At 32.2% G+C, this 25,167-nt stretch overlaps 2 protein-coding genes across 2 annotated transcripts in view; one reads left to right on the top strand and one right to left on the bottom strand.

The window, feature by feature from the left end:
* The window catches only part of LOC134715442 (tudor domain-containing 6-like), a 111,613-nt gene extending 109,597 nt beyond the window's left edge, over positions 1 to 2,016 (bottom strand). Inside the window, exon 1 of the mRNA XM_063577619.1 lies at positions 1,852 to 2,016. The gene's annotated coding sequence lies outside the window, so the exon portion shown is untranslated. The remainder of the gene's footprint in view (positions 1 to 1,851) is intronic.
* Positions 2,017 to 2,468: 452 nt separating this feature from the next.
* The window catches only part of LOC134715441 (protein FAM184A-like), a 36,017-nt gene continuing 13,318 nt past the window's right edge, over positions 2,469 to 25,167 (top strand). Inside the window, exons 1-12 of the mRNA XM_063577618.1 lie at positions 2,469 to 2,632; positions 7,152 to 8,024; positions 11,140 to 11,260; positions 12,139 to 12,320; positions 13,464 to 13,670; positions 16,834 to 16,956; positions 18,187 to 18,348; positions 19,030 to 19,151; positions 20,485 to 20,635; positions 21,237 to 21,449; positions 23,560 to 23,713; positions 24,344 to 24,471. Coding sequence (XP_063433688.1) covers positions 2,492 to 2,632; positions 7,152 to 8,024; positions 11,140 to 11,260; positions 12,139 to 12,320; positions 13,464 to 13,670; positions 16,834 to 16,956; positions 18,187 to 18,348; positions 19,030 to 19,151; positions 20,485 to 20,635; positions 21,237 to 21,449; positions 23,560 to 23,713; positions 24,344 to 24,471 — 2,577 coding nt within the window. The 5' untranslated portion in view covers positions 2,469 to 2,491. The remainder of the gene's footprint in view (positions 2,633 to 7,151; positions 8,025 to 11,139; positions 11,261 to 12,138; positions 12,321 to 13,463; positions 13,671 to 16,833; positions 16,957 to 18,186; positions 18,349 to 19,029; positions 19,152 to 20,484; positions 20,636 to 21,236; positions 21,450 to 23,559; positions 23,714 to 24,343; positions 24,472 to 25,167) is intronic.

Genomic DNA, 25,167 nt, shown 5'->3' with positions numbered 1-25,167 from the left:
TATGAGATGACGATAAGATGAGTTAATCACTTAGTCACTAGGGCATTTATAAATTCAATAAATAGAAATTTTCAATGGGAGTGAACATAAATCAGCTATGTGGTGCTGGGGCAGCTATTTTAATATCAAACAGCACAGAACATGTAGAGTTAACCCAGCCAGTTTCCAATAGAGGATCTATTCTATTAGGGGAATTAGTAGCTATCAAGCTAGTAATAGATTTTCTTATAATTCCAAACAACAGAAAAAACCCTGAATCCATCCAAATTTTCTCAGACAGCCAATCAGCAATTGGAATTTTAACTTCAAATTGGAAATCAGATAATTATGGCAAAACTATTCATGATATTAAAATTGGTATATTGGCACTTAAATCTGAAGGAATCATTGTTTCCATTGAATGGACCCCTGGACACGCTGACATACAAGGTAATGAACTAGCAGACCAACTACAAATGTAGCTAAAAAAGCAGCACAGGAAGCAGAAAAAATACAAAGCATTCCAATATTTACAAAGCAAGATATACAAAAAGGAGCAAAAGACAGTGTTATGGTAAAATGGCAAAACCGATGGGACACCAGTGATAAAGGAAGATGATATTATGCCTTTCAACAAAATGTAAAAAATACACTTCCAAACGACAACCCGTCAACTGAAATATATAGAATAACTACTAGTCTAAGAACAGGATATTGCAATTTAAACTTTTAGAAATCAATAATATGCCCAGCACTCATCGACAAATGCAGCTGTGGACAAGTAGAAACAGTTGACCATTACCTACTGGATTGTGAAAATTATGAGGAGGCTAGAGAAAAACTACGCTCAGCACTCTACTTCATAACAGCAAAACTAACACTTGAATCTGAAGTATTGTTAGCAACAACAGAAAATGATAATTACAAACATCACATAGAAGATATTCAACATTTGTTAGGGGTCTTTATTAAAAATACTGGAAGGTTCACAAAATAGATAGTTAAGGTTTTATAAGGGTTAATTATTTATTCAATTTTAATTTAATTTGTTTTGGTAATTAATTATTTAATTATTTATTTAGTTATATATTTTTTTCTGCAGTGCCACATCATAAATACAAATGTACCAATGAGTTTTATACAAAAGTGACGTAAATTTACCAGTGTGATTCAAATTACAGAGAGATTATAGTGTCAAGTTGACACTTCTAAAGACTAAAGACTCCTAACAAAAAATTTAAATGTTTTTGAGTTCTAGAAACAACAAGCCAAGTCTTAATTTTTCCTTGTTTCTGACTTGAGCCCAACCTGTTTATAGTACGAAAACACATCACATGATGAGGATATATAAAAAAGAAGATGTGGTATGATTGCCAATGAGAGAACTGTCCACCAGAGACCATAGACCAAAATAACACCAAAAAAAAACTCGAACTACAGGTCCCTCCCTGTACAGCCTTCAACAAAAGCCCATACTGCATAGTCAGCTATAAATGGCCCCGAAATGACAATGTAAAGCAATTTAAAAGAGAAAACTATGTCATATTCGAACTATTCCTGCGTATTTACAATTGTTGAAAAAATATGTTATTGCTTTGAATTGACTGGAAAAGAAATCTTGCTTGGTTTGTATGAGGGGAAACATTTGGCTTGAAATAAAATCCCCCCTTTTTCTCCCATCTCCCCGCAAAACTGAAAGTCAAATGGTCCATGCTTTACAAAAATGGCCATTCTTTCCCGCCATATATAATTATTAGGAAACCGAAAGATTATAACTTTCCTTTTCACTTTCAGTTAGGTTATCTTGTTCAAGTTATTGACATATTATTGTCATATAACATTTGTTTGTAAACGGCTATAACCTATCATTACCTCATCTATTACAACTCTTCACTAAACAAATTTCAAAATTTTTACTATTGCAATTGAACCAGATGGGAATGGAAGCACATGCAACTTTGTTGATGCAAATTGTTGATGAGGAAAACGTTTGAATGGGAGGAAGTGTCAATATACTCTTCAAGCGTAAAACAGAGTGAGAACACTTTTATTTCTTACGATAAAGCCAATTATTATCGAATGTCCCCGAAATTTTATGGAAAACACCAAAAGAGTTCCGATAAGGGCACCTGTCTGTTGATTTTGACGCGTTGAGCTTGATTTATAAAATAGATACAGAATAGATCAAACAGTTTTTAAGCCAGTTATTAATGAAATAAACAATTAAAATGTGTCTATGATTTCATAAAGTATGTGTGTATTTTATATGTATCGACTACTATTGTATTGCTTAGCAACACGTAAACTTTACAACTGTTTTTAAGCGTATGAATATGTGAAAAATGAAAATAACAGAAGAAATAAAATGTTAATAACCGAAAAAAATGATGGTTCTAGTCACAATCGTTGTATATACTTGTTTTTTTTTGTGAATAAATAGAAAATTAAATAAAAATAAAAAGATTTTACAGGCAATGTTTCTAAGAACTATTTCATCAACCTAATTTTCATCATGGCGGCCAGTGCCAAAATGTCGTTCAACTATTACCAAAATGGAAAATATGGAACTCTACCTGCAAATCCACAGAAGGATGTGGAGGTTACAAATGACATGCATCTCAAGATGTCTAAGAAAATTGCTCAGCTCACAAAGGTTCCTCACATTTGTACTTACCTTTAAAACACAACTTCGTTAAAAAGGGGGGGGGGATTTTTTACTATACTCTGTTGACAGTGATACTGTTGGCTTTTTTCAAAACTACCTCTACCCTTTTTTTTTTGGGAAAATATGCGTTATTTTCAACAAATTGGGAAATTTAGAATAAACCATGAATTTGACTGAAACTTCAATTTACAGACCCCTGAGTCAAACCCTGCTTTGAAATAAGACCCCTTTTTGTCAGTGATGATACATAAATAGAACCTCAAATCTGCCCATATAGTCATTTTAGGCATGACAAATGTATAAATGAGTGTTTTTCAGTTTGTAATCATGCACAATTACTACTGAGACTGCACTGTTTGGGGAAAAAGTTGTCTTTTTGGGAATAATTTTTAGCCATTTTTTTTTCAAATTGGGATTCTTCTCCAGGGGAAAAAGCCTTTATTCTCCACTAATTTAAGGCAAACAATATCACTGGTTGACACCCCAAAATTTTCGTACGGGTGTGGAAAGTAAACCCTACATTGATTTTCGTACAAGTGTGTTTAATAATCCCCACATTGATTTTCGTACAAGTGTGTCTCGTAAACTCCACATTTACAGAAAAGTGCCTGTGGGTTGACATTATTTTTTGAAAATTCTACATGTATCGTCTCGTATTGTATTTTCGACCGTCTTACGTTTTCGACCTTACTCTACTTTCACTTCCCGTATGCTGTGCATGCCCGCATGAAGTCATATTAGGCTGTTATACTTAGAAACAATAGCAAATGATATCACGTGTGGTAAAGTTTTTCCAAATACAGTTATAATAATTAAGTATTTATGATTTTATATTTGATATCACATTTTTGTACTCTTCCACTAATACCAGTTTTACATTCCCAAAGAAACGATCTAAAATTATCAATTTCTTTAAAAATATGGCAGAGGTCTTTTTGCATGCAAAGTTAACTTCAAGGTCATTAGGTCACATGACTGTCATATGGTTAGATGTAATACTTACAGATAATTTGCATACGGAAATATGCATGCTCCTTACAGCTTTTACCGAAAAATAAAATATCAGTTTATTTTTATTCACAGAAAAAACAGCCTGTCTGTGGAAATTACAGAAATACTCACCAACCTCACTTCACAATGCATTAACTAAAGTATTTAACAAAAACATGAATATATACAAGTCCATACAAGGCTTCCCATGTGCCTCATTTTGAAATGTGTACAACTTGTCCAAAAAAGATATCAAAATAATATTTAATATCTTATAGTCGTATATGTAACCATTAAATTCATTAAGTCATAAGCTTGATCGCCTCTATCACTTTCAGGGCTCGCACTACTTCAGAATTGTAGGGAGAAGTGACTTCTCTTTTTGAAACTGATAGGGAAAAGTGGTGAGATTTGAAAGAGAAGCGGTCATCTGTGCGGTGCGTTACAATGTTTGGATTTTACTGTAGTATAAACGGTCATTTGTAAAAAATGTTCTTTTTATATTGTTCAATTTTTATCTGAGTATTCAATTAAAGTAACATTTCAAATTAAAAGTTGTTTAAATTTTACTAAGGGCCTTGTGAGAAACGGCCAACTAAATATCAAGCACTAAAAAAAAAATTTTTTTTTAGGAAGGTAAAGAAAATTTTATAAAATAACAATTACAATTTAATTAAAAACTAGCTTGTGTATGAAATTCAGTGTTTCTCATCAAAAGATATATAAAGGTAAGCTGGGCCATAATATATTGACATTAGTGTTATAGGCTAAGAGTTAAGCAACTTTACAATAGTTTACAACAATCTATTAAATTATAGGGAATGATATACACCAATCAATGATGAGTTTATTTAGATGTAACCAAAATCTTTTAATGCGTGTGGAATGCGTAATTTTCCCTTTTGGGATCAATATTCTTCTGTCAGCTGTTCCATCCGTGCGTCCGTAGTAATTTTTGTAAAAATACGGATTTCGGTCATAGCTGGTCCGTTTCCGATCCGTAGTTTAGAAATCGGTCAATGGCGGACGCTTGCAAGAAAATTTACAAAAATAAACGATGTTTGACAAGTTATTTGGAAAGGATCATGACGTTTTTTATGCAATAAATGGATTGAAAATTTACTGGAGGCAACTGTTATCACGTTTAAATGAAGTAACAAACTTATTTTGCAGCCGAAAGTTAGGTTGATGTACGTTTTTGAGTAACAAGCACCGGAACTTTCGGAAGTGCACAAAGTGATAAAAAGTTGTATTTTTATTAAATAACTTGCTACACACTGCAAAAACAATGCTTCATCCTCTTTTCATAAGATAATGAATCGATTATGTCTGAATTTCTTTAATTCTCAATAAAAAGTTGATGTTTTAATCAACTTGGTAAAAATTGAAAATGTCCGATGACGGAAGCGACTGAAAGCGAGTATCGTAAACAACAGGGTGACTTGTCTTCGCTTTTGGGGGTCGGGGAAAGCGAAGTGACGGTCGGGAAAGCGACTTCTTCACCCAAGTCGCTAACTTTGGTATCAAATTTATAACCAATTCCGGATTTGTACGACATGTCATTTCCGACTTTAGACCTGTTTCTTAGACAGGTTGAAAACACAAGACGCTTGTTTTTGTCAAATAAGGAGCCATCGATCCAACGAATTCAAATAAAAAAATAAATTAAAGAGCGAAATGTATTTTAGATACAATAATTTTATGCACAAGTATACTAGTGACTCTCAAAATATTAGGCATGCCTATGTTCAAACATATAAAAGAGAAATTCAGAAAAATATGTTAGTAGGTCGAAAATACAATACATGAGGATACCTACCTCAGTACCTGGATTATTGCGGCGATTATTAAGTTGATAAATTCTATAGCCACCTCACCTGCTAATTAACTTGATTTAAAAACACTAATGGTTTAACTATGAGCTGTATGCATGAATTATAGAGTGAATATTTTTAATTTTCCTGTACTTGTATACAAATTATAGTTATCTTGTACCATTGTAGAGGGGGGATAGTCATGATCCCAAATTCCGGGGCTTAAAAACATGAAATCCTGAGGTCCTGAATTTAAATAAATAATAATCCTGGATCCCGAAAGTCGAAAAAGAGGATTCCTGGAGTAAATCCTGAAATCATGAGCTTAAAAACACCTGATCCCGGAGTCCCAATAAAGGTCCTATCCCCCCTCATTATAAGACTCATACCAATGTCAAAAGGTACTACTAAAACAAACTCGCACCAATGCAAACTTGTACCACTCATTACTAGTACCACAGTGAATTCATACCATTGTAAACTCGTCCCAACTTAATTTAAATGGTGTCCCAACTTAATTTCATGCATTCAAATGGTGTACATGTTAATAAGGAATTATATATACCAAGTTTGACTCTTTTCATGGCACTCATATATCAGCTGTTTATTTTAAGTGTCTATATTTAACCAAGCAGTGTTGTCTGTTATAGGTTTTTTCCCCGTAATTTTTCCGGCGAAAGTGTGCATGTGACATGGTTGTCAACAAAGGAAAACATGTGTTCAGCCAATTTGTTTGATATCTGGATTATACATACATGTAAACTGCTTTTAATAAGTAATTTGGATATATATGTCCATTCCATTTAAGGGGTTTCAATTTTTTTTCTTCAAAATTTTTGAAAAAGATTTTGAAGATCTTGACATTTGTTCTGTGTTAGAAACCTATATTATGTCAAAAATTTGGTTACAGTCCAAATTCAGACAAGCTTGAATATTGTGTCCAAATTTGCCCCAACTGTTCATGGTTCAACCTCTGCAGTCATATCAGGCTTTGCTCAGCGAAACATTTTATTTTCTGAGATGAGGATTGAAAATTAAATTGGTCCACCCAGCCTACCAAAGGTTTATTTCTGTTTTATTAGTTTTTCAAACAAGGTTTCTCTGTAAAAGTATTAACTATATATTTTCTTAATTAAAGAAACATGCTAAGAATTCATTCCATCACAGATGTCTGATGAAGAGCTAATCATTTTGTTTTTGTTTTTATTTTTAATTTTAAAATTTTAAAATTCAGTACTTGGAAGTTACTGTTTTGTTTTTAGAACTATTTAACATCTTGATTCATTGCTGATGTTGGTGATGAGGCTGTATTATAGTTTTATAATAGCAGTTCCTGGTTTTCCCAGTAATTTAATATAAAAAAGGTGTTTTAGGTACATGTACATTGTAAATGTTTGATTGAAAAAGGGCAAAACATGTATAGTTATATCAAACAATGGTTTTTGTTGTGTTTGCCATCAATTTCCTTCGAAATCTCTGTATTATGTATGGGATATGATTTTTTCCATTCATGTATCAACTATTTGATAACTTTCAATAATAATGAACTGATTCAACTTTTATTAAAAAAAATATTGGGAAAGGCCAAGGGTCTGAAAGATGGACAAGCCTGTCTGTCCTACAAATGAAATAAGAATGGCACTTATATTTTTACAGTATTATGAACCTTCAATTACATGTAACATTCAATAACTTTTTTCTAGGTCATTTATGCCCTTAACACCAAGAATGACGAACATGACGGTGCAATTCAGAGTCTTAAAGACCAACACGAAGAAGAAATGCAAAAAATTTTGGTTGAAACAAAAGATAAAATTATGGTTTTCAAACGGAAACTGGATGAGGATAGTGACTACAGAAGGAAAATCACTCATCTAGAGAACACAATTTTCGAACATGAAAAGCACAAAAAAGATTCCATGCAACAATTTGAATCATTTAAAAGTCAAGCTGACGACAGAGAGATGAAATTAAAGAAAGAAAATTCAGAAAAAATGCTATCAGTATCGCATGATGTTTTATTGGCAAAGAAAGACTTTGAAGACCAATTAGCTAAATTTGATGCATGGAAAAAAAAGGTTGACTCAGAAAAAGAGAAAAGTTTACAAGACTTGAAAAATGCACATGAAAAAGAAATGGAGGATGTAAGACAGTTTCATCGGGGTCAAAACAGTGATTGGTTAAATGAGGTGGCAAAGGTCGAAAACAAATACAAAAGTGAAGTTGAGGAATTAAATTCAAAAATTGAACAGTTAAACACAGACAAAAGCAAATCATCAGAAGACTATGAACAAAAATTGAGCAAAGCTCAGGCATTTTATGAAAAGGAATTAGCCGCTATTAAAAATTCTAAAGACATGAATCAAGAACAATTATCAGCTGCGCTACGAGAAGAACAAGAGCGATTGAAAAAGGAATTTGCAGTACAACAAAATGAAATGAAAAAAAGAATTGACAGTTTAGTTGAACAATTATCTTTAAGTGAAGATGAAACAGAAAAATATAAAAAGCAACTTGCAGATTTAGAATCAAGTTTAAATGATAAGGATGAAAATTCTTCTGCATTGCAACAACAGGTTTGTAAACATGAGAAATAAAATAAAAGCCATATTTTTAGCTCACCTGGCCCAAAGGGCCAAGTGAGCTTTTCCCATCACTTTGATCCGTCGTCTGTCGTCCGTCGTCGTTGTTAACTTTTGCAAAAATCTTCTCCTCTGAAACTACTGGGCCAAATTGAACCAAACTTGGCCACAATCATTATTAGGGTATCTAGTTTAAAAAATGTGTGGCGTGACCCGGCCAACCAACCAAGATGGCCGCCACGGCTAAAAATAGAACATGGGGGTAAAATGCAGTTTTTGGCTTATAACTCAAAAACCAAAGCATTTAGAGGAAATCTGACATGGGGTAAAAATGTTTATCAGGTCAAGATCTATCTGCCCTGAAATTTTCAGATGAATTGGTCAACCCGTTGTTGGGTTGCTGCCCCTGAATTGGTAAATTTTGAGGAAATTTTGCTGTTTTTGGTTATTATCTTGAATATTGTTATAGTTAGAGATAAACTGTAAACAGCAATTATGTTTAGCAAAGTAAGATTTACAAATAAGTCAACATGACTGAAATGGTCAGTTGACCCCTTTAGGAGTTATTGCCCTTTATAGTCAATTTTTAACCATTTTTTCGTAAATCTTAGTTATCTTTTACAAAAATCTTCTCCTCTGAAACTACTGGGCCAAATTCAATCAAACTTGGCCACAATTATTATTGGGGTATCTAGTTTAAAAAGTGTGTCCGGTGACCCAGTCCACCAACCAAGATGGCCGCCACGGCCAAAAATAGAACATAGGGGTAAAATGCAGTTTTTGGCTTATAATTCAAAAACCAAAACATTTAGAGCAAATCTGACATGGGGTTAAAAATTTTATCAGATCAAGATCTATCTGCCCTCTAATTTTCAGATGAATCTGGCAACCCATTGTTAGGTTGCTGCCCCTGAATCGGTAATTTTAAGGAAATTTTGCTGTTTTTGGTTATTATCTCGAATATTATTATAGATAGAGATAAACTGTAAACAGCAATTATGTTCAGCAAAGTAAGATTTACAAATAAGTCAATATGACTGAAATGGTCAATTGACCCCCTAAGGAGTTATTGTCCTTTATAGTCAATTTTTAACAATTTTCATCAAATTTGTAAATTTTTATTAACATTTTCCACTGAAACTACTGGGCCAAGTTCATTATAGATAGAGACAGGGTTTCCGCTGGCGGTCGCCATTTTTGCAACTTGCGAAAAAATAATAATTGTGGCGATTAAAATTCGTCATTGGCGAATGAATTTGGCGAAAGAAATATATAATACGATTTATTTTCAGCCATCTTGGTTGTTTACTTTTTTTCGGGTTTCTCTGACTTTACCGAACAGACAATCCTCGGAATTCACCTTGAACTCGTTAAGATTTTGAAAGAAAATCAATAATCAGCTGATTGCATTCATAGCTATCGACATCAAAGGACTAATTAATAAAGGTGTTGATTGTATGATATAATAAAATGATATGGTTAAATGGCTTCTGTCACATGTCACAAAAGGGATTTATTAACCACTTTGCGACGCACGTGTTTGAAGCAAAATATTTACGCTTTCTCTCCTTCTTTTAATGATAGTCCAGAAAAGACAATTGTTGTTATGACGAAAAATGTTCAAAAACAAAAGGGGTCTCTGATTTCAAACTTTATCATTTAACTTTCATATAGATTATTAATTTGAGTGGGTACTTCAAAGTCGTTTCAGTGACACACGTGTTTCAAGCATTTAGTTTTACCTTTTTACGATGGTCTAGAAAAGAAAACTGTCGTTATGAAGAAATCTAATCAAAAGGTTGACATGAGAGTAACCCTTCAATGTAATGACTACACCTTACACGAGGGATCAATTGCTAGTGATTAGATGCTTCTTATTTAGGGGGACGCTGGAAAAAAAAGAACATTTTAAAAGAAAAATATATTTTGTGTTATTTGGCGAAAAAAATAATAAAGTGGCGAAAAATATATTGTTTTGGCGAAAGAGGTGGCGAAAAAAATAATTGATCCAGGGGAAACCCTGGATAGAGATAAATGTAAGCAGCAAAACTGTTTAGTAAAGTAAGATTTACAAACACATCACCATCACCAAAACACAATTTTGTCATGAATCCATCTGTCCCTTTGTTTAATATTCACATAGACCAAGGTGAGCGACACAGGCTCTTTAGAGCCTCTAGTTTTATTTTTTTTACTTTTTATCTATGGTTCTTTAAGTCAACATAAATGTACTGTATAAAATTATAAATGCACATGTACATTTTTCTAACCTACATGTATCATGTGTGGTATATAAATTCAGTTACAGTGTAGCAATTTCAGTACAATTCTTGGGGTCATGGGTATGTTATTACTATGTTATTTCTGATCAGACATTTGTACTTTCTTTTCACCTCTAACCTCCACCTGGATCTTAATTTATATAAAAAAAGAAGTGAACATAATAGAATACATCTGTCAGTAATGTTATATACATATAGTACATTCCGTGACATGGTCTGAAAAATGTTGCAGGTTTATATCCATCATTCAAATGCTTAATCAATATAGGGTTATATTTATGAATGTCAACTAAGGATGTAATGATACAAACATCAATGAAACAGTAACTCAACATGCTCAACAACCGCAAAAAAAACAAAAGACTCTTCACTGTGATTTTCTATTTAAAGTCATTTACATATAGGAAAATCCTGCCTACCTTGAAAATGTGAGAATTTTGAGCCATTAATTATGTTAAGTTGTTTACTTGAAATGTGATCTGACACAACCACAATGACACATTAAAATGTGTACATGTACTTGATTTTGCTAGACAATTATACTTGAGCATGTACATGACACAAAGGTCAGGCTATAAAGCTAATATACATGTATATAGCATGCACTATTCCCTTAGCCATTGAAAATGTAAAGATGTTGATTTTACACATGCGTAAGTCTGTTCTAAAAAAAATATTCATACATGTGTACATGTATATTTGGATTATCGGGGGGAATGCAGGCTTTGGCAGAAATTGTAACCAGATCAAACAAATAGTTTTAAATGTGTTCATGTACATGTTCATGTATACTTCATCAAATTTATTATTACTTCAATGTGTTTTAGCTGAAAGATGCCAAACAGAAAGCTTCAGAAGCAATGACAAAGTTAAAAGAATTAGAATCAGATTTAATGGTAACTAAAGAAAGATGTCAAGAACAAGCCAAAGACCTACTCACCAAATCTGGTAGGTTTTCTAAAGCTTAAAATGGGAATCACAATCTGGCTAGCACACTAAATTACTGCTTATGACATGTTTTTCTGGATTTTTGTGGGCCATTCTGTACCGTTAGCTACATACTAGTCTGTTGCCCCAGATTAGTCAAACATCGGACTACTTGTAGTACAAGTATTTGCAAAATTTGTTTTAGACACATAAAAAGAACTTGTAGTTGGAAAACATATGTTTTTAATATATAATACAGTACATGTAAGTCATGCGCCCTGAAGGTCTTTTCTGTTGTTCAAGATGACCATTCCAGGCTATGAAATGCTGGAACAGAGAAGCCATAAAGCAAAACAACATTATAATAATTATAAAGTCTTGTAAATATATTAATTTTAAAATGTAGAAATTGACGTTTCTGAATGTAAAATAATAGTTTCTGGCCAGTAAGAAATGTTTGGGAACACTAATTAATTTGAATCTTCTCAATGTTATGCCTCCACCACATAAAATTCAATTTTCAGGTAAAAAACACATCCACCACCTTTGAACATTGGGAACACATATAGGAGATTGCAATTGTTCTTGAGATATTCTTCTGCATGCCTTAACACAACTGTTTTCTGTACGCGTGCATAGATAAAAATGTGTTTTACTCGCATATATATTCAACAGAATCAACACAGTCATCCTCTGTAAAAATTATCCTAAATCCAAATCTGCAATTGAGGCCAAACAGCTTTCAGTTTATGTCATGATTGGCAAATATGAGCCTTGTCCAGAATGACTAGATCTCAATCCAGTGTTCATGTTAATAACTTTATTTGTATGATGTCAGGGAAAATATAATTTTCAGATTGATAATTTATTAATATTCAAAAATTTTTTTTTATATGTAGGTCAAATTGGTGAATTAGAAGGTACAAATATTCAGAAAACATCAAAGATTGCAGATTTACAGAAGGAAATAAGTCGTTTAAAGGACAGACTTTCATGGCTAGAATCAGAGAGAAAAACACTTGAAAGTGAAAAAGATTCATTGTCAGAAGAAAAGTTGTCACAACTAAGATCTCTTGAACAGGTTAATATTAATGTTTGTAATGAAATAGTTATTTTAATAAACACTTAATCATGTTAATGGAAATATCCAATAAAAAAAATTGATGCATGGTGGGGTCAAATAAAAAGTGCCTCAAGTCACCCCACTTCCCCCTCTAATACATTTATTTTTTGGAACAGCCCATGGTAATAACCTCACTGAATTTCTAAATTTACAGTATTAAGAAAATACATTATTGAATATAAACAAGTAGACACGTGCTAAAGTAAATGTCTTGAATACCATAATGGCTTTCGTTGTTATATCTTTTGGTCAACAAGCTTTTTCATTTTCTGTTTTATAGAACTAGAAACAATACAAGAACATATTTTATTAGTTATTAAGGACCCAACAAGGGGCATATATATAGTGCATACACGATAAGGAAAACAAAATTGATTAGCATAGATACTTAAATACACAGTCACAATACAATTAGACTGTAATAAAACCCTTAAACTTTTGTTTTAAGTAAAAGCCATATCAATAAGTGTTGTTTCTGTATAAGATAATCAGTAACTATATTAAATTATTAATTGACAAAGGGAAACAACTGTCAGATAAAGGTCTTCATATTTATGCCCCACCTACGATAGTAGAGGGGCATTATGTTTTCTGGTCTGTGCGTCCGTTCGTCCGTCTGTCTGTCCGTTCTTTTGTCCATCTGTCTGTTCGTTCGTCTGTCTGTCCCGCTTCAGGTTCAAGTTTTTGGTCAAGGTAGTTTTTGATGAAGCTGAAGTCTAATCAACTTGAAACTTAGTACACATGCTCCTTTTGATATGATCTTTCTAATTTTAAAGCCAAATTAGACTTTTGACCCCAATTTCAGGGTCCACTGAACATAGAAAATGAAAGTGTAAGTTTCAGGTTAAAGTTTTTGGTCAAGGTAGTTTTTGATGATGTTGAAGTCCAATCAACTTTAAACTTATTACACATGTTACCTATGGTATGATCTTTCTAATTTTAATGCCACATTAGATTTTTTACCCAATTTCATGGTCCATTGAACGTGGAAAATTATAGTGCGAGTGGGGCATCCGTGCACTTTTTTTAATTTTGTTGAATACTGTTACAAAATTGATTTATAAATTTTAATATAATAAATATGAACATTGAATTTTTCAGTCATTAGAGGATCTGTCTGTAGAAAAGGAGACATTAGTCACCCGTTATGAAAAAGAAATACAGACACTGGTAGAAAAATCTGAAAAACAGATCAAAGAACTGGCAGAGAAACATGCAAGAGAAATGTTAGATCTGAAAAAGTCAACGGAGACCGAAATGTCTCACCAAAAACAAAAGTCAGAGAATTACTTGTCAGAATGTAAACAGGTAATTGTTTAACAAACAAAATGTTTTGGAAGACTCAAACAAAATGTTGACAAATTATTTCTCTGTTGTTGAGGTTTTTGAGGAGGTTTTACTTTTTAAGAACAACATGCCCTGCAGAATACGATAAACCAAGCTGGCCATTCAGTTTTTACAAGGTTGATTTTAATATTTGAGAAATTTAAGTTGGACATAAAGAAATTTGCATAGCCTGCTCCTTGGAAAATTTTTGCAACTTCTGTTTTGTTTATTATTCCTTCATTTGGTGCTTTTGACTTTCCATTATTTGGTATTAAGCTTCACAAATAAATAAATTTTCAAAAAATGCATATTCATGGTATATCTTATAAGCTTTGATATAAATTGCAAATGCCTCAGGGGTCTAATGGCAGCATGCTTATTCAATTGCAAAATTTTGTGGTAAATCTGAGACAAGTCACATCAAAGACAATAAATTGGTATTTTCTGCTTCCTCAGCAAGTACATGACATTTAGGAGTCAGATCAAATACTGGGTAGCTCATAGTCAGAATAGTGTGTCAAGGTAGGGTGACATGTTTTCCTGAGGACCTTAACTTGTGAACTTGTGAACTCTCTAAAGTTTTAAAGCTGTTAGTGAAACCCTGATAAAGATTGCTAATAACTTGTACAGGTTAATCGCCACACCTGACAGGGGAACATTTGACCACAATTGACGATTTTACGTTTAAGCAAATGCTGATGAAAATTTAGGTTAAATAATAAATTTAAAACCGAATTACGAAGTAAATTGTATGCAATCAACACCCCATTTTTCAACAGGTATTAAATAAGACCTAAAACATAACATAATTTCATGCCAAATAATAGGAGTTAAATAATTATCGAAATCACTTTTACAAGTTTTAAAGTAAATACATGACTACTAACTGCAACTTGATAATCTGAAGAAATTTGATATCATAATTCCGATTAAAATTCAAGAAGAGAAAATTGTATATTGCATCTTTTTTTCATATGAAAAATGCAATTTGAATTCATTAAAACCATTACAGTTGTAAATGTTTGCCCTCCAAATCTGTTACAAAACGGGTACAAAACTTCTTGTTGTTGATGCGGCAAATTCTCTTAACTTGTTCATGACTTTTGAATTTGACTGTAAAAACAATGAAACCCAGATTTTCAAGTACTGAACAATTACCATTATAGCTAAAAAATAACCTGAGACCTGAAGGACAGCTTGTGGTCATTCTTGACTAAGGGGCAGTCATGCAAGCTTGGCATGGAAATTGTTATAAATGACAATTACTGAAAAAATTGATTATTCTATAATGTAATAAATATAATAAGCAATATCTAAATTAGTCTTTTCACCATTCCTTACATAGAAATGGAGGAATAAAATACTTTCTATCACAACACACCTTAGACGTATGGTTTTATCAGATGAATGTTCTCACATCGTTAAATTTTCATCTATGGAGATCCCTGAATTTATGTGATAGAAAAATATATATGAAAATTTATTCCATGCTTTGTTGAAAAGGTCACAATACTTGTTTAACCCCGCTGCATTTTTCACCTTTCCAAAGTCAGGAGCTTCTGACCCTAGTTGGTCTTGTATGTTTCTTAATTTTAGTTCATTTTTTGCTCACCTGGCCTAAAAGGCCAAGTGAGCTTTTCTCATCACTTGGCGTCCGTCGTCCATCGTCGTTAACTTTTACAAAAAATCTTCTCCTCTGAAACTATTGGGCCAAATTAGACCAAACTTGGCTACAATCATCATTGGTGTAACTCGTTTTAAAAATGTGTGGCGTGACCTGGCCAACCAACCAAGATGGCCGCCATGGCTAAAAATAGAGCATAGGGGTAAAATGCAGTTTTTGGCCTATAACTTAAAAACCAAAGCATTTAGAGCAAATCTGACAGGGGGTAAAATTGTTTATCATGTCAAGATCTATCTGCCCTGAAATTTTCAGATGAAACCGACAACCGGTTAATGGGTTGCTGCCCCAGAATTGGTAATTTTAAGGAAATTTTGCTGTTTTTGGTTATTATCTTGAATATTATTATAGATAGAGATAACCTGTAACAGCAATACTGTTCAGCAAAGTAAGATTTACAAATAAGTCAACATGACCAAATGGTCAGTTGACCCCTTTAGAAGTTATTGCCCTTTATAGTCAATTTTTAACCATTTTTCGTAAATCTTAGTTATCTTTTACAAAAATCTTCTCCTCTGAAACTACTGGGCCAAATAAAAACCAAACTTAGCTACAATCATCATCTGGGTATCTAGTTTAAAAAAATGTGTGGCATGACCCGCCAACCCAACCAAGATGGCCGCCATGGCTAAAAATAAAACATAGGGGTAAAATGCAGTTTTTGGCTTATAACTCAAAAACTAAAGCATTTAGAGCAAATCCGACAGGGGTAAAATTGTATATCATGTGAAGATCTATATGCCCTGAAATTTTCAGATGAAACCGACAACCCGTTGTTGGGTTGCTGCCCCTGAATTGGTAATTTTAAGGATATTTTGCTGTTTTTGGTTATTATCTTGAATATTTTTATAGAAAGAGATAAACTGTAATCAGCAATAATGTTCGGCAAAGTAAGATTTACAAATCAGTCAACATGACCAAAATGGTCAACTGACCCCCTAAGGAGTAATTGTCCTTTATAGTTAATTTTTAACAATTTTCATTAAAATTAGTAAATTTTTACTTACATTTTCTTTTGAAACTACTGGACCAGTTTTATATTCACATAGACCAAGGTGAGCGACACAGGCTCTTTAGAGCCTCTAGTTATGTTTTGGAGTTTGGTGTGATGTTCATTTTCATTGAACTTGTACACATTTTGTTTAGGGGCCAGATGAAGCCGCCTCTGGATACAGGATTTTCTGGCTGTGTTGAAGACCCATTTGGGGGCCCTCAGCTGTTTTCTGCTCTTTGGTCGAGTTATTGTCTCTTTGACACAATCCTCATTTCCATTCTTAATTTTATCATACTCAATTTTTAAAAAGTTACTTTAATCATGCAGAGATGTAATAAAAAAGTTAACATGGTCGTAAGTGAATTTAATTGGGGTAATGAACTATGGTATCAGTAGATTTTTTACAAAATCTGTTAAGAAAAAATTTTGTAACTTTCAAATATTTTATTGGCTTTTTTTACTATTTTCAGCAATTGATGAAGAAATACACAGATGACACCACACATCTGATATCTGAAAAAGATAAACTGAAAGATGAATATGAGAGAATAAAATCAGAATTAACAGTTAGATTAGAAAATTCTGAAAAAGAGGTAGGACTTACAATCTTAGTGTTCAAATGAAAGTAACGCATCTTTTAAGTTACTAGACATCCTTATAAGAAGTTAACTAGTAGCAGATTCTTTTTTGTTAAGTGAAAGCTATATTTTAACAACTGAACTAACGGCTCCAATCTAAAAAAGAATAAAGTTGTTATTAGGAATTTGTTATTTGTTTTGGCTTTACTTCATATTTACAGTATTTGATGTACAACTGAAAATCATTAGAATAGTCTTGCAATGAGGTTTTACACTCAAAATTAACTAACAAACAAAAACTACAGTACCCTCTTTCATTAAAATCAGTAATCATAAATCTGTAATAGTATATGCATGAATGAATAAGTCAAAACATGATATTTAACAATTTTTTTAGATAATGGAAAAAATTCTGTGCGATTTCAGCAAGTTATAATTTACAAAAGATTTAATAACAACAAGAAGTCTAATGCTAGTATTTAGCTATGGAATAATTTAAACAGGCTTGAAAAATACTTATATGGCTATATTAACATATAATGATCTGATCTATTTATAAATGACTATTATTAGATATATATAATGATCTATTTATACAGACGAGCAGAACGGTTTGTTTTTTATTATCATTATTTGGATAAGTTTTTGGCTAAGGGTTATTAGAATGGAAGATCACACCAAATATAAGATAGATTACAATTTGAAACTGTTGTATTGTGCTGAATTTGATGGATTTTCTTTATTCACGACTATAATTTGCATTTTAGTGAACATAAATGATTTACAAACAATATCAGGTTTTTCTGCAACATTGTATTTTAAAAAAAAGAGCATCATATATGTCTTGGTGATTATATTATGTGCACCTAATCAAATCACTGTCTATGAAATATGAGGATTTTTAATGGTAGGTCTCTTAGAATGATTTACGAAACAAATTTATTAAATACCAAGTTGTGCAATTTTTTTAAGAGTAGAAAGTAAATATTAAGGGAGAGGGGGGGGGGAGGGGATAATATAGAGCTAATTTCATGTCATTTTGTGTGTTATAGTAACTTTTTGAATTTGCACGACTAATTTTTTAAGGAAAAAGGTTTATAAAATATTTTGAAGAAAGAAATGATTTGAATTAACATTTTTGTGGAATTTGTGATGTCAATGAAATAATAGCATTACTAGTTTAGGAACAAACTTTTTCTTTTTTTTTCTAAATAATATTACATTCTAAAGTAATATCTCTTCTAGGTTGCAAGATTGAATGCTATACTACAAGATAGTGAGGCTGGTCTGGGATCTGCATCTAGTAAGATTAACAGTCTAAAAGATGCTTCAATGCAGCTTCAAACAGATCTGGAGAAGACGAGGAATGAACTTCGAACAGCCAAAAATGATGCTGCAACTTATAAGGTGAGTCATTGCCAAGGATCAAGAATTTTTGTGATGGACATGTTGAAGTTTGTATGCTGTTTACTACATAAAGGAATTCAGGTTATGGTTTGAAAGGCCCAATGACCAGGGATGATAATTTGTGTGACGATTCATTGTGAACATCTATGACCATAAATAATGCTATCCCTGGTACTTCCATGTTTGAAAAGATATAACATCATATTGCATACATGCATTTAGCATTGTTTAGTCCACATTATTTGAATACTACTGTCAAACTTTCAACTTTGAATAAAAGAAGAGCAAACCATTTTGTATAAGGCTTTGTACAATGTATGTGGTCATGGAAATTTACAATATACAGTAAAAACTGCTGGAGATTTTAATTTTTTTTACCTACCTCCCTACCCTCCTGTGAAATCCAGGGGAAAAAAACATATTTTTATATGTGGCTTGTTCATTATATCAACTTCAAATGCAAAAAAGGTTAATATAAAGGTGGTTTTTTTTTGGACAAGTTACAATTCCATTCCGACAAGTAAGTTTTGGTATGTACTTGTCCTATCGGTCAAGTTGAAAATTTTTTTATTGTAAAGGCCTGGATATAAAATATGCAAATATTAATTATTTTCAATGTAACATCAATTAGTTGCTTTATATATGTTATGAAATAGTCTTGTGAAAATTGTATAATTTTAGGCTGAACTTAATAAATTACGAGCCATGTATGACAGCAAAATGAAAGAAGCCAAAATAGATCTACAAAATCAACTAGATAAGTTATCAAAGGATTTGGAGGGTAAATGGTCAGAAACATTAAGGTGAGCATGCACAGTTATAGGCAAGATATTCAAGATACTGTTGAGATGAGGAATACCTTTGAAAGCTGTTCCTTGTAAAATTGTTACTTGTATCTCATTTGCATGCATCTCATATCACTTTCTTACCTGGAAAATAATCATATAATATTGAAGATCCCTTATTTATGGATAACATTTTTAAGGAAACAAAGTCAAGAAGTGTAAATGAAACCTGATTAAAAATTGATTCTTTTCTGTTATTTGTTATATGTATAAAAAAATGAATCCACAAGTAAAAGTTAAATTATGTATTATACCACCACTCAAATAGGGAGGTAAAAATAGGGAGTTATGTCTGCCCCATAATATTTTGGTAGCATTTTCACAGCAACTGCAATTCAGAGATTCTGAAATTTAGTATCAAGCTTTATGTTGTGCATTTCAGGTTCATTACAGTACATAATTTCTAGCTTTACACAGTGAATTACAACAATCTTAAAATATAAATGCTCAATTTTAAAAATATCAGTTTGTCTAATGTCACTTTTTTCAAATTCTTTAAGTTTTATGCCTTAAAGTCTTTCTGTTTTGAGATGAGTTTGGAAGAAACTGGAATGCTAAGATAATGATTTACTTAGTACTTTTAAGATAACCTAAACAAAATTTCAGATACATCAAAGGAGTAGGTCCAGTAAGGACCGATTTTGGCCTCAAATTTCAGTTTCATCTGACGAAAGATTTTGACCACTTTTTAAACACTTAAGTGTCTATTTCATATGATTCAATTAATTTATGTGAAAGATTTTAACTTATTTAGTCATAACAAACAATCCGATTCATGCTCAAATATGAAAAATCTACCAAATATGCGAAAAAATTTCACTTTTCAGATGGTTTTTGTCAGAAAAGAAAGTGGCCGCATCCGTGTTCATCCTCTATCTTAATATATGTTATGTATTATCATCAAATACAACTTCCATTTCAATATTTTGGATGAACATGAATGCAGCTACTTTTGTTTTACACGGAAACCGTCTAAAATTTAACTTAAATGCTGGAATTGTGAAGATTTCATTAATTTAGCATGACTTATTGGTGCTAGTTCCCAATATTTGTGCATTGTACTGTCAAAAACAGCTCATATTTATGTAGCAGAACCATTCTTCTATCCAATAAATAACTAAAAGTTTACATTTTAACAATTTTGTAAAACTGCTATATTTTGGGGCCGAAAAGGGGTCTTACTGGACCTACTCCTTTATTTTGGGGTGTTTGTTATTGACTGGAACTAGCTTTTCTGTGCTATTTTTGGACTCAATGTAGAATTTTAAGGTTTTTTCTTTTATCATTTTAGAACTGAATCATCTAGATTAAAACATGACATCACGCAGCAGAAGGACGACGAAAGAAAAGCTGCTTTGCAGCAATTGTCAAAACTTAAAGATGAGGAAATGAAAGCAGGCAAAGCTGGGTTAGAAAAAATCATTGCTGAGATGCAGAAACAGGTAAACTGTTAAATTGGACTGTTAAGTTAGTTTTTGGGCAATATAAATACTCTAGTTTCAGGAAAGTTTGTTAGCAACCTAGAATTCTTGAGTGGGTTAAGTATTTAATTGAAATTCTGCAAGAATATAAGAGATTTAAAAGAATTTAAAAGGGCAAAGTCATATGGTACAAATCAATATTTGAAGTTGAAGACGCCACATTTACCTGTGAAGTTGTAGAGTGTCAGCTATTTTTACAGCCAAGGACCCTGAGGGTATTAAGTTGTATTGCTGTCGCATAGATTTCCATTACCTTACTTTCATGTTCAGTTTTTTAACCAATCTATAAACATGATAAATACACGGTCATCACCGAGCGAAATATAACATTCCTTATTGCTTGTTATAAATTCATTTCTTCAATGAGTACTCATCAAATGATTTTTTTAGAACATAATTAATAATGATGTCAAATTGTTATGATTACTTGGAAAGTTATTTTTTGATTCTACATTAATGCATTCATGTATCTATAAAAATCTAGAATTACATGGACCATGTCTAGGTATAAGCAACACAAAATTGTAGAAGCCCAATTCTTAATCTTAATTTTCTCTAACAGATGGCCAGTATGGAAAGTAAAATATCAAAGAGTTACTCTGAATCAGCTGAGGAAATAGAGAGATTGAGAAAGGAGGCTGAAGAAGAGAAAAGAAAACTACATAGAAATATGGTAGAGGCTCAAGATGAATACTCACAAAACGTCAAACTTATAGAGTCCTCGCATGAACAAGAAAAAGAAAAGTTACTGAGGCAGAAAAATGAAGATGCTGAGGTAAGAGTCATTGTTTAAAATACTAGGTCATTTACCTGTCTAAATGCTTGGTTAAAGCAAGTTATTTTCTTGGAAATTCAAGCTACTGTGAAAGTACTTTAGTTCATGGTTATCAATTTTCGTGGTTTGAGCAATATATACATGTTCGTGGGTTTTTAAATTCGTGGATTTTAGTTTTCTCAAAAAAATAAAATTGAAAAATTAAAGCCTTTAGAAATGACAGTTACAAATAGTCTGGATTGAAGGAAATTGCAAAGTAAACATTGACCCATGTGAATCGTAGTGTTAACACTAATTAACCCATGATAAAGTGATCAACAGGTTAAAGGCCATCAAAGGTGTTAATTAGGCCATAAACATACATCTAAAGAAAACAGTATCATAAACAAATGCTATATTAAAGTATTCTCAGATTTGGCGTTATTCAATATATTTTCTATCAGTAGTCAAACCTAAAGATAGGGATCTTTCCATCTCATGATTTGGACAATGGTTGTTTTATTTCGTTGGACACTTAAAATCGTGAATAAAGTCATCCACAAAAACCATGAAAATTGGAACCCTCGAATAAAAGTACTTTTACAGTAGATGGTTAAGTGATAAATATATCAAGATCATTTATATACAACCGTGCAAAAAAAAAAAATTGTATCATGTTGTCCTTGTCGTCAGCGTCGTCCAAAGACTCTTGGATTCTGGACAATAACATTAGTTTAAGTAAATGGATCTCTATGACACTTAAACACAAGGTTTGTTTATTTTGATATTGCATGCTCATATTAATATTGTATTGTAAATTATTGTCTTTCCGAGCGGACTTCATAAGTATGGCTTACTTGTGTCCAATCCATTTTACTTTGAGTAAATTAAATATGTTTAAACTAAACTAAAACAAGGTTTGAAATCATAAAAGGAAGGTTTGGATCGATTTGAGGGGTTATGTTCCCAACAATAAGAAATTAAGGGCCCAGAAGTTTTTCTAGTTTCCAAACAATAATTTGTTTGAGTGTATGGATCTTTCCAAAATTGTACAAAAGGTTCCATATCACAAAGGGAAGGCTGGGATTTAGTTTGTGTATAATTACCTTGAAGGTTCAGGAATTAGGGGGAAAAAAACAAGCAATTTTCTAGTTTCCAGACAATAACTTGTGTTTTAGTGAATGGATCACTCTAAAATTGCAATGCAAGGTATCAAGACACAGGGAAAACTAGGATTGAGTTTGTGGGTGATTTCTGAAAGGGGGTTAAAAGAATGGGGGTTTGAGGGTGATTTTTTTTTTCATAATTTTTTTTTTTTTTTTTAATATAAATTTTCCACTTTTCCATTGATTTATATTTCTTATTTATATATTAAAGCAAACAATACTGATATGACAGGAGATACACACCAAATATGATTATATAGAATTATTATATAAAGTATTGTGCAATAGCAGGAAATCTTCAATTGCACAGTATTGTGCAATAGCAAGAAATCTCTACCCATTTTAAACATTTAAGATATTTCACCACATTTATTTTATATATTATGTCAAAATTTTGATGACAATCCAAATTCAGACCGTACCATGCAACCTCGAATATTGTGTCCAAACTTGCACCAACTTGTTCAGGGTTTGACTACTGCAGGTGTATCAGGCTGTGCTCAGCGAAGCATTTTATTAAAAGAGTTGTTTTGGACAGACTTGCAATTCATATAAGTTAATGATTGAAATCTGGAAGGTTGCTTTCCAGAGAACAAACACCACATATTGAATAAATCATCAAGATAACATCCTGACTATAAAAAGCAAAACAAGTGCTGTTTTAATGCCCTCCTACCAAAATGCACCCACCCACCTTAGAAAAAAAATTGGTTTCCATTCTTAAATTTTTGTTTGTCTCAACCAAATGATATGAAACTTATACACAATGCTTATTACTACAAAACTCAGATCATGTACAAATTTGAGTAACTTCACTTTTACCCTTGAGTTATGTCCCTTTATACTTTATATGCAAGCAGGGGCATCATATGTCTCCTATGGTCACATTCCCCATTTATTATTTCAAAGAAAACTATTTCATAGTTATAAAAAATTTGTAAACTTATTTATGACCTTTATTTCAGGAATTAGAGAGAAAAATGAAGTCAGCACATATGGAAGATATGCAAGTTCATTTGACAGCTCACAAAGCAGCTGTAGAAGGTGTAAAGTCAGAAGCAGAAGATAAACGTCTTGCTGATCTGGAAACACAGTCAAAGAAACACAATGAAAAAATAGGTATGACAAATCTTTAAGACAGCAATACAACTCAATGAAATTTAAAATAGATATCTTAAGATCAAAATAAATGTAAATTGTTTGCTAAGCATTTATGTTTTAGGGACAGTCATTTAAGTTTTATTTGAAGGATCTATTCTATTACACTATCTTATGCAAATCTTATGAGGGTGTTAATTTCCATGTAAAGGTATTACTTTACTTTGTAATTTATACGATGGTAACGATGCAAGTAAGAATGTATTTGTTCTTTTTTAAAATGAAATCCAGAAATTTTGATTGCTATGTCTTGCACCATTTATGGATTCACATTGTTAACAAAATGGGCAAAAAGTAAAAATCAGAACCTTTGAGAAGACAGGAAATTGGACTACACCTAGAAAATCTAATATTTCATTACAGGAATCAGTGATTGTAGTCTTAGTAACAATGATATATATATTATTTTAATGACACTAAGTAAGAAGAAATTTAGATGAAATAAGGAAAGCTTGTAAACTTGTTGTATAAAAAATGGCAGAATGAAGGTCATTAAGATGAAGTATTATCAGTGTTATGTAATAATGGTATATTAATTTTAGCTAATGTAGATGAAGTATTATCAGTGTAATATTGGTATATTAATTTTAGCTAATATTAGAGATGAGCTATCAACTCAGCATCAACAGTTTGTAGAAGAAGTAGAAAAGAGCCATGCTTCACAGATGCACACAGCTAGGATAGAGCTGGAAAGATCAATAGAAATTTCAAGGCAGAAGGTTTGACTTTATTTTCTACTGATAATAAGAAAGAATTTCGTTATATTACAATAACACTCTTACGCATGTAATAAAGCAAAGCATGTATTTTTGAAACAACACAATTTGAAATTTAATGCAAAAACTTTACCAGTTCAGACCCTTTATAGCTTACTGGTCCCAAACAGAACCATGTTAACCTATGCCATCACGTGGCGTCTGTCCTCGTCTGTTGTTTGTAGTAATCTATTTTAAACATCTTCTCCTCTGAAACCACTGCGCCAAATACCTATAAACATTAAATGAATGTTCCTTAGAGTATCTAGTTTATAAAATGTATCCAAAGTTTTGATCCAACAACAAACATGGAAGTCGTGGATAAAAATAGAACATAGGGGTCAAACTCAGTATTTGGCTTATATATCAAAATAGCATTTAGAGTAAATCTGACATAGGGTAAAAATGTTAAACAGGTCAAGATCTATCAGCCCTGAAATTTTCAGACAAATCAAACAAAACATTGTGGGGTTGCTGCCACTAAATTGGTGTTTTTGCAGTCGCATATTGGTATCCTGTTGTTGTCAGCATTGTCCAAAGACAGATGGTTTCCCGATGTTTACTTTAGTATGAGTAAACAGAAATCTATAAAATTTTAACACAAGGTTTATAACCACTAAAGTAAGGTTGGGATTGTTTAAGTGAATGAATCTCTATGAA

The sequence above is a fragment of the Mytilus trossulus genome, chromosome 4 (genome assembly GCF_036588685.1).
Source record: "Mytilus trossulus isolate FHL-02 chromosome 4, PNRI_Mtr1.1.1.hap1, whole genome shotgun sequence".
NCBI classification, from domain to species: domain Eukaryota; kingdom Metazoa; phylum Mollusca; class Bivalvia; order Mytilida; family Mytilidae; genus Mytilus; species Mytilus trossulus.
Note: the sequence above shows the minus strand (reverse complement) of the source record. Positions and strands in the feature narration are given on the sequence as shown.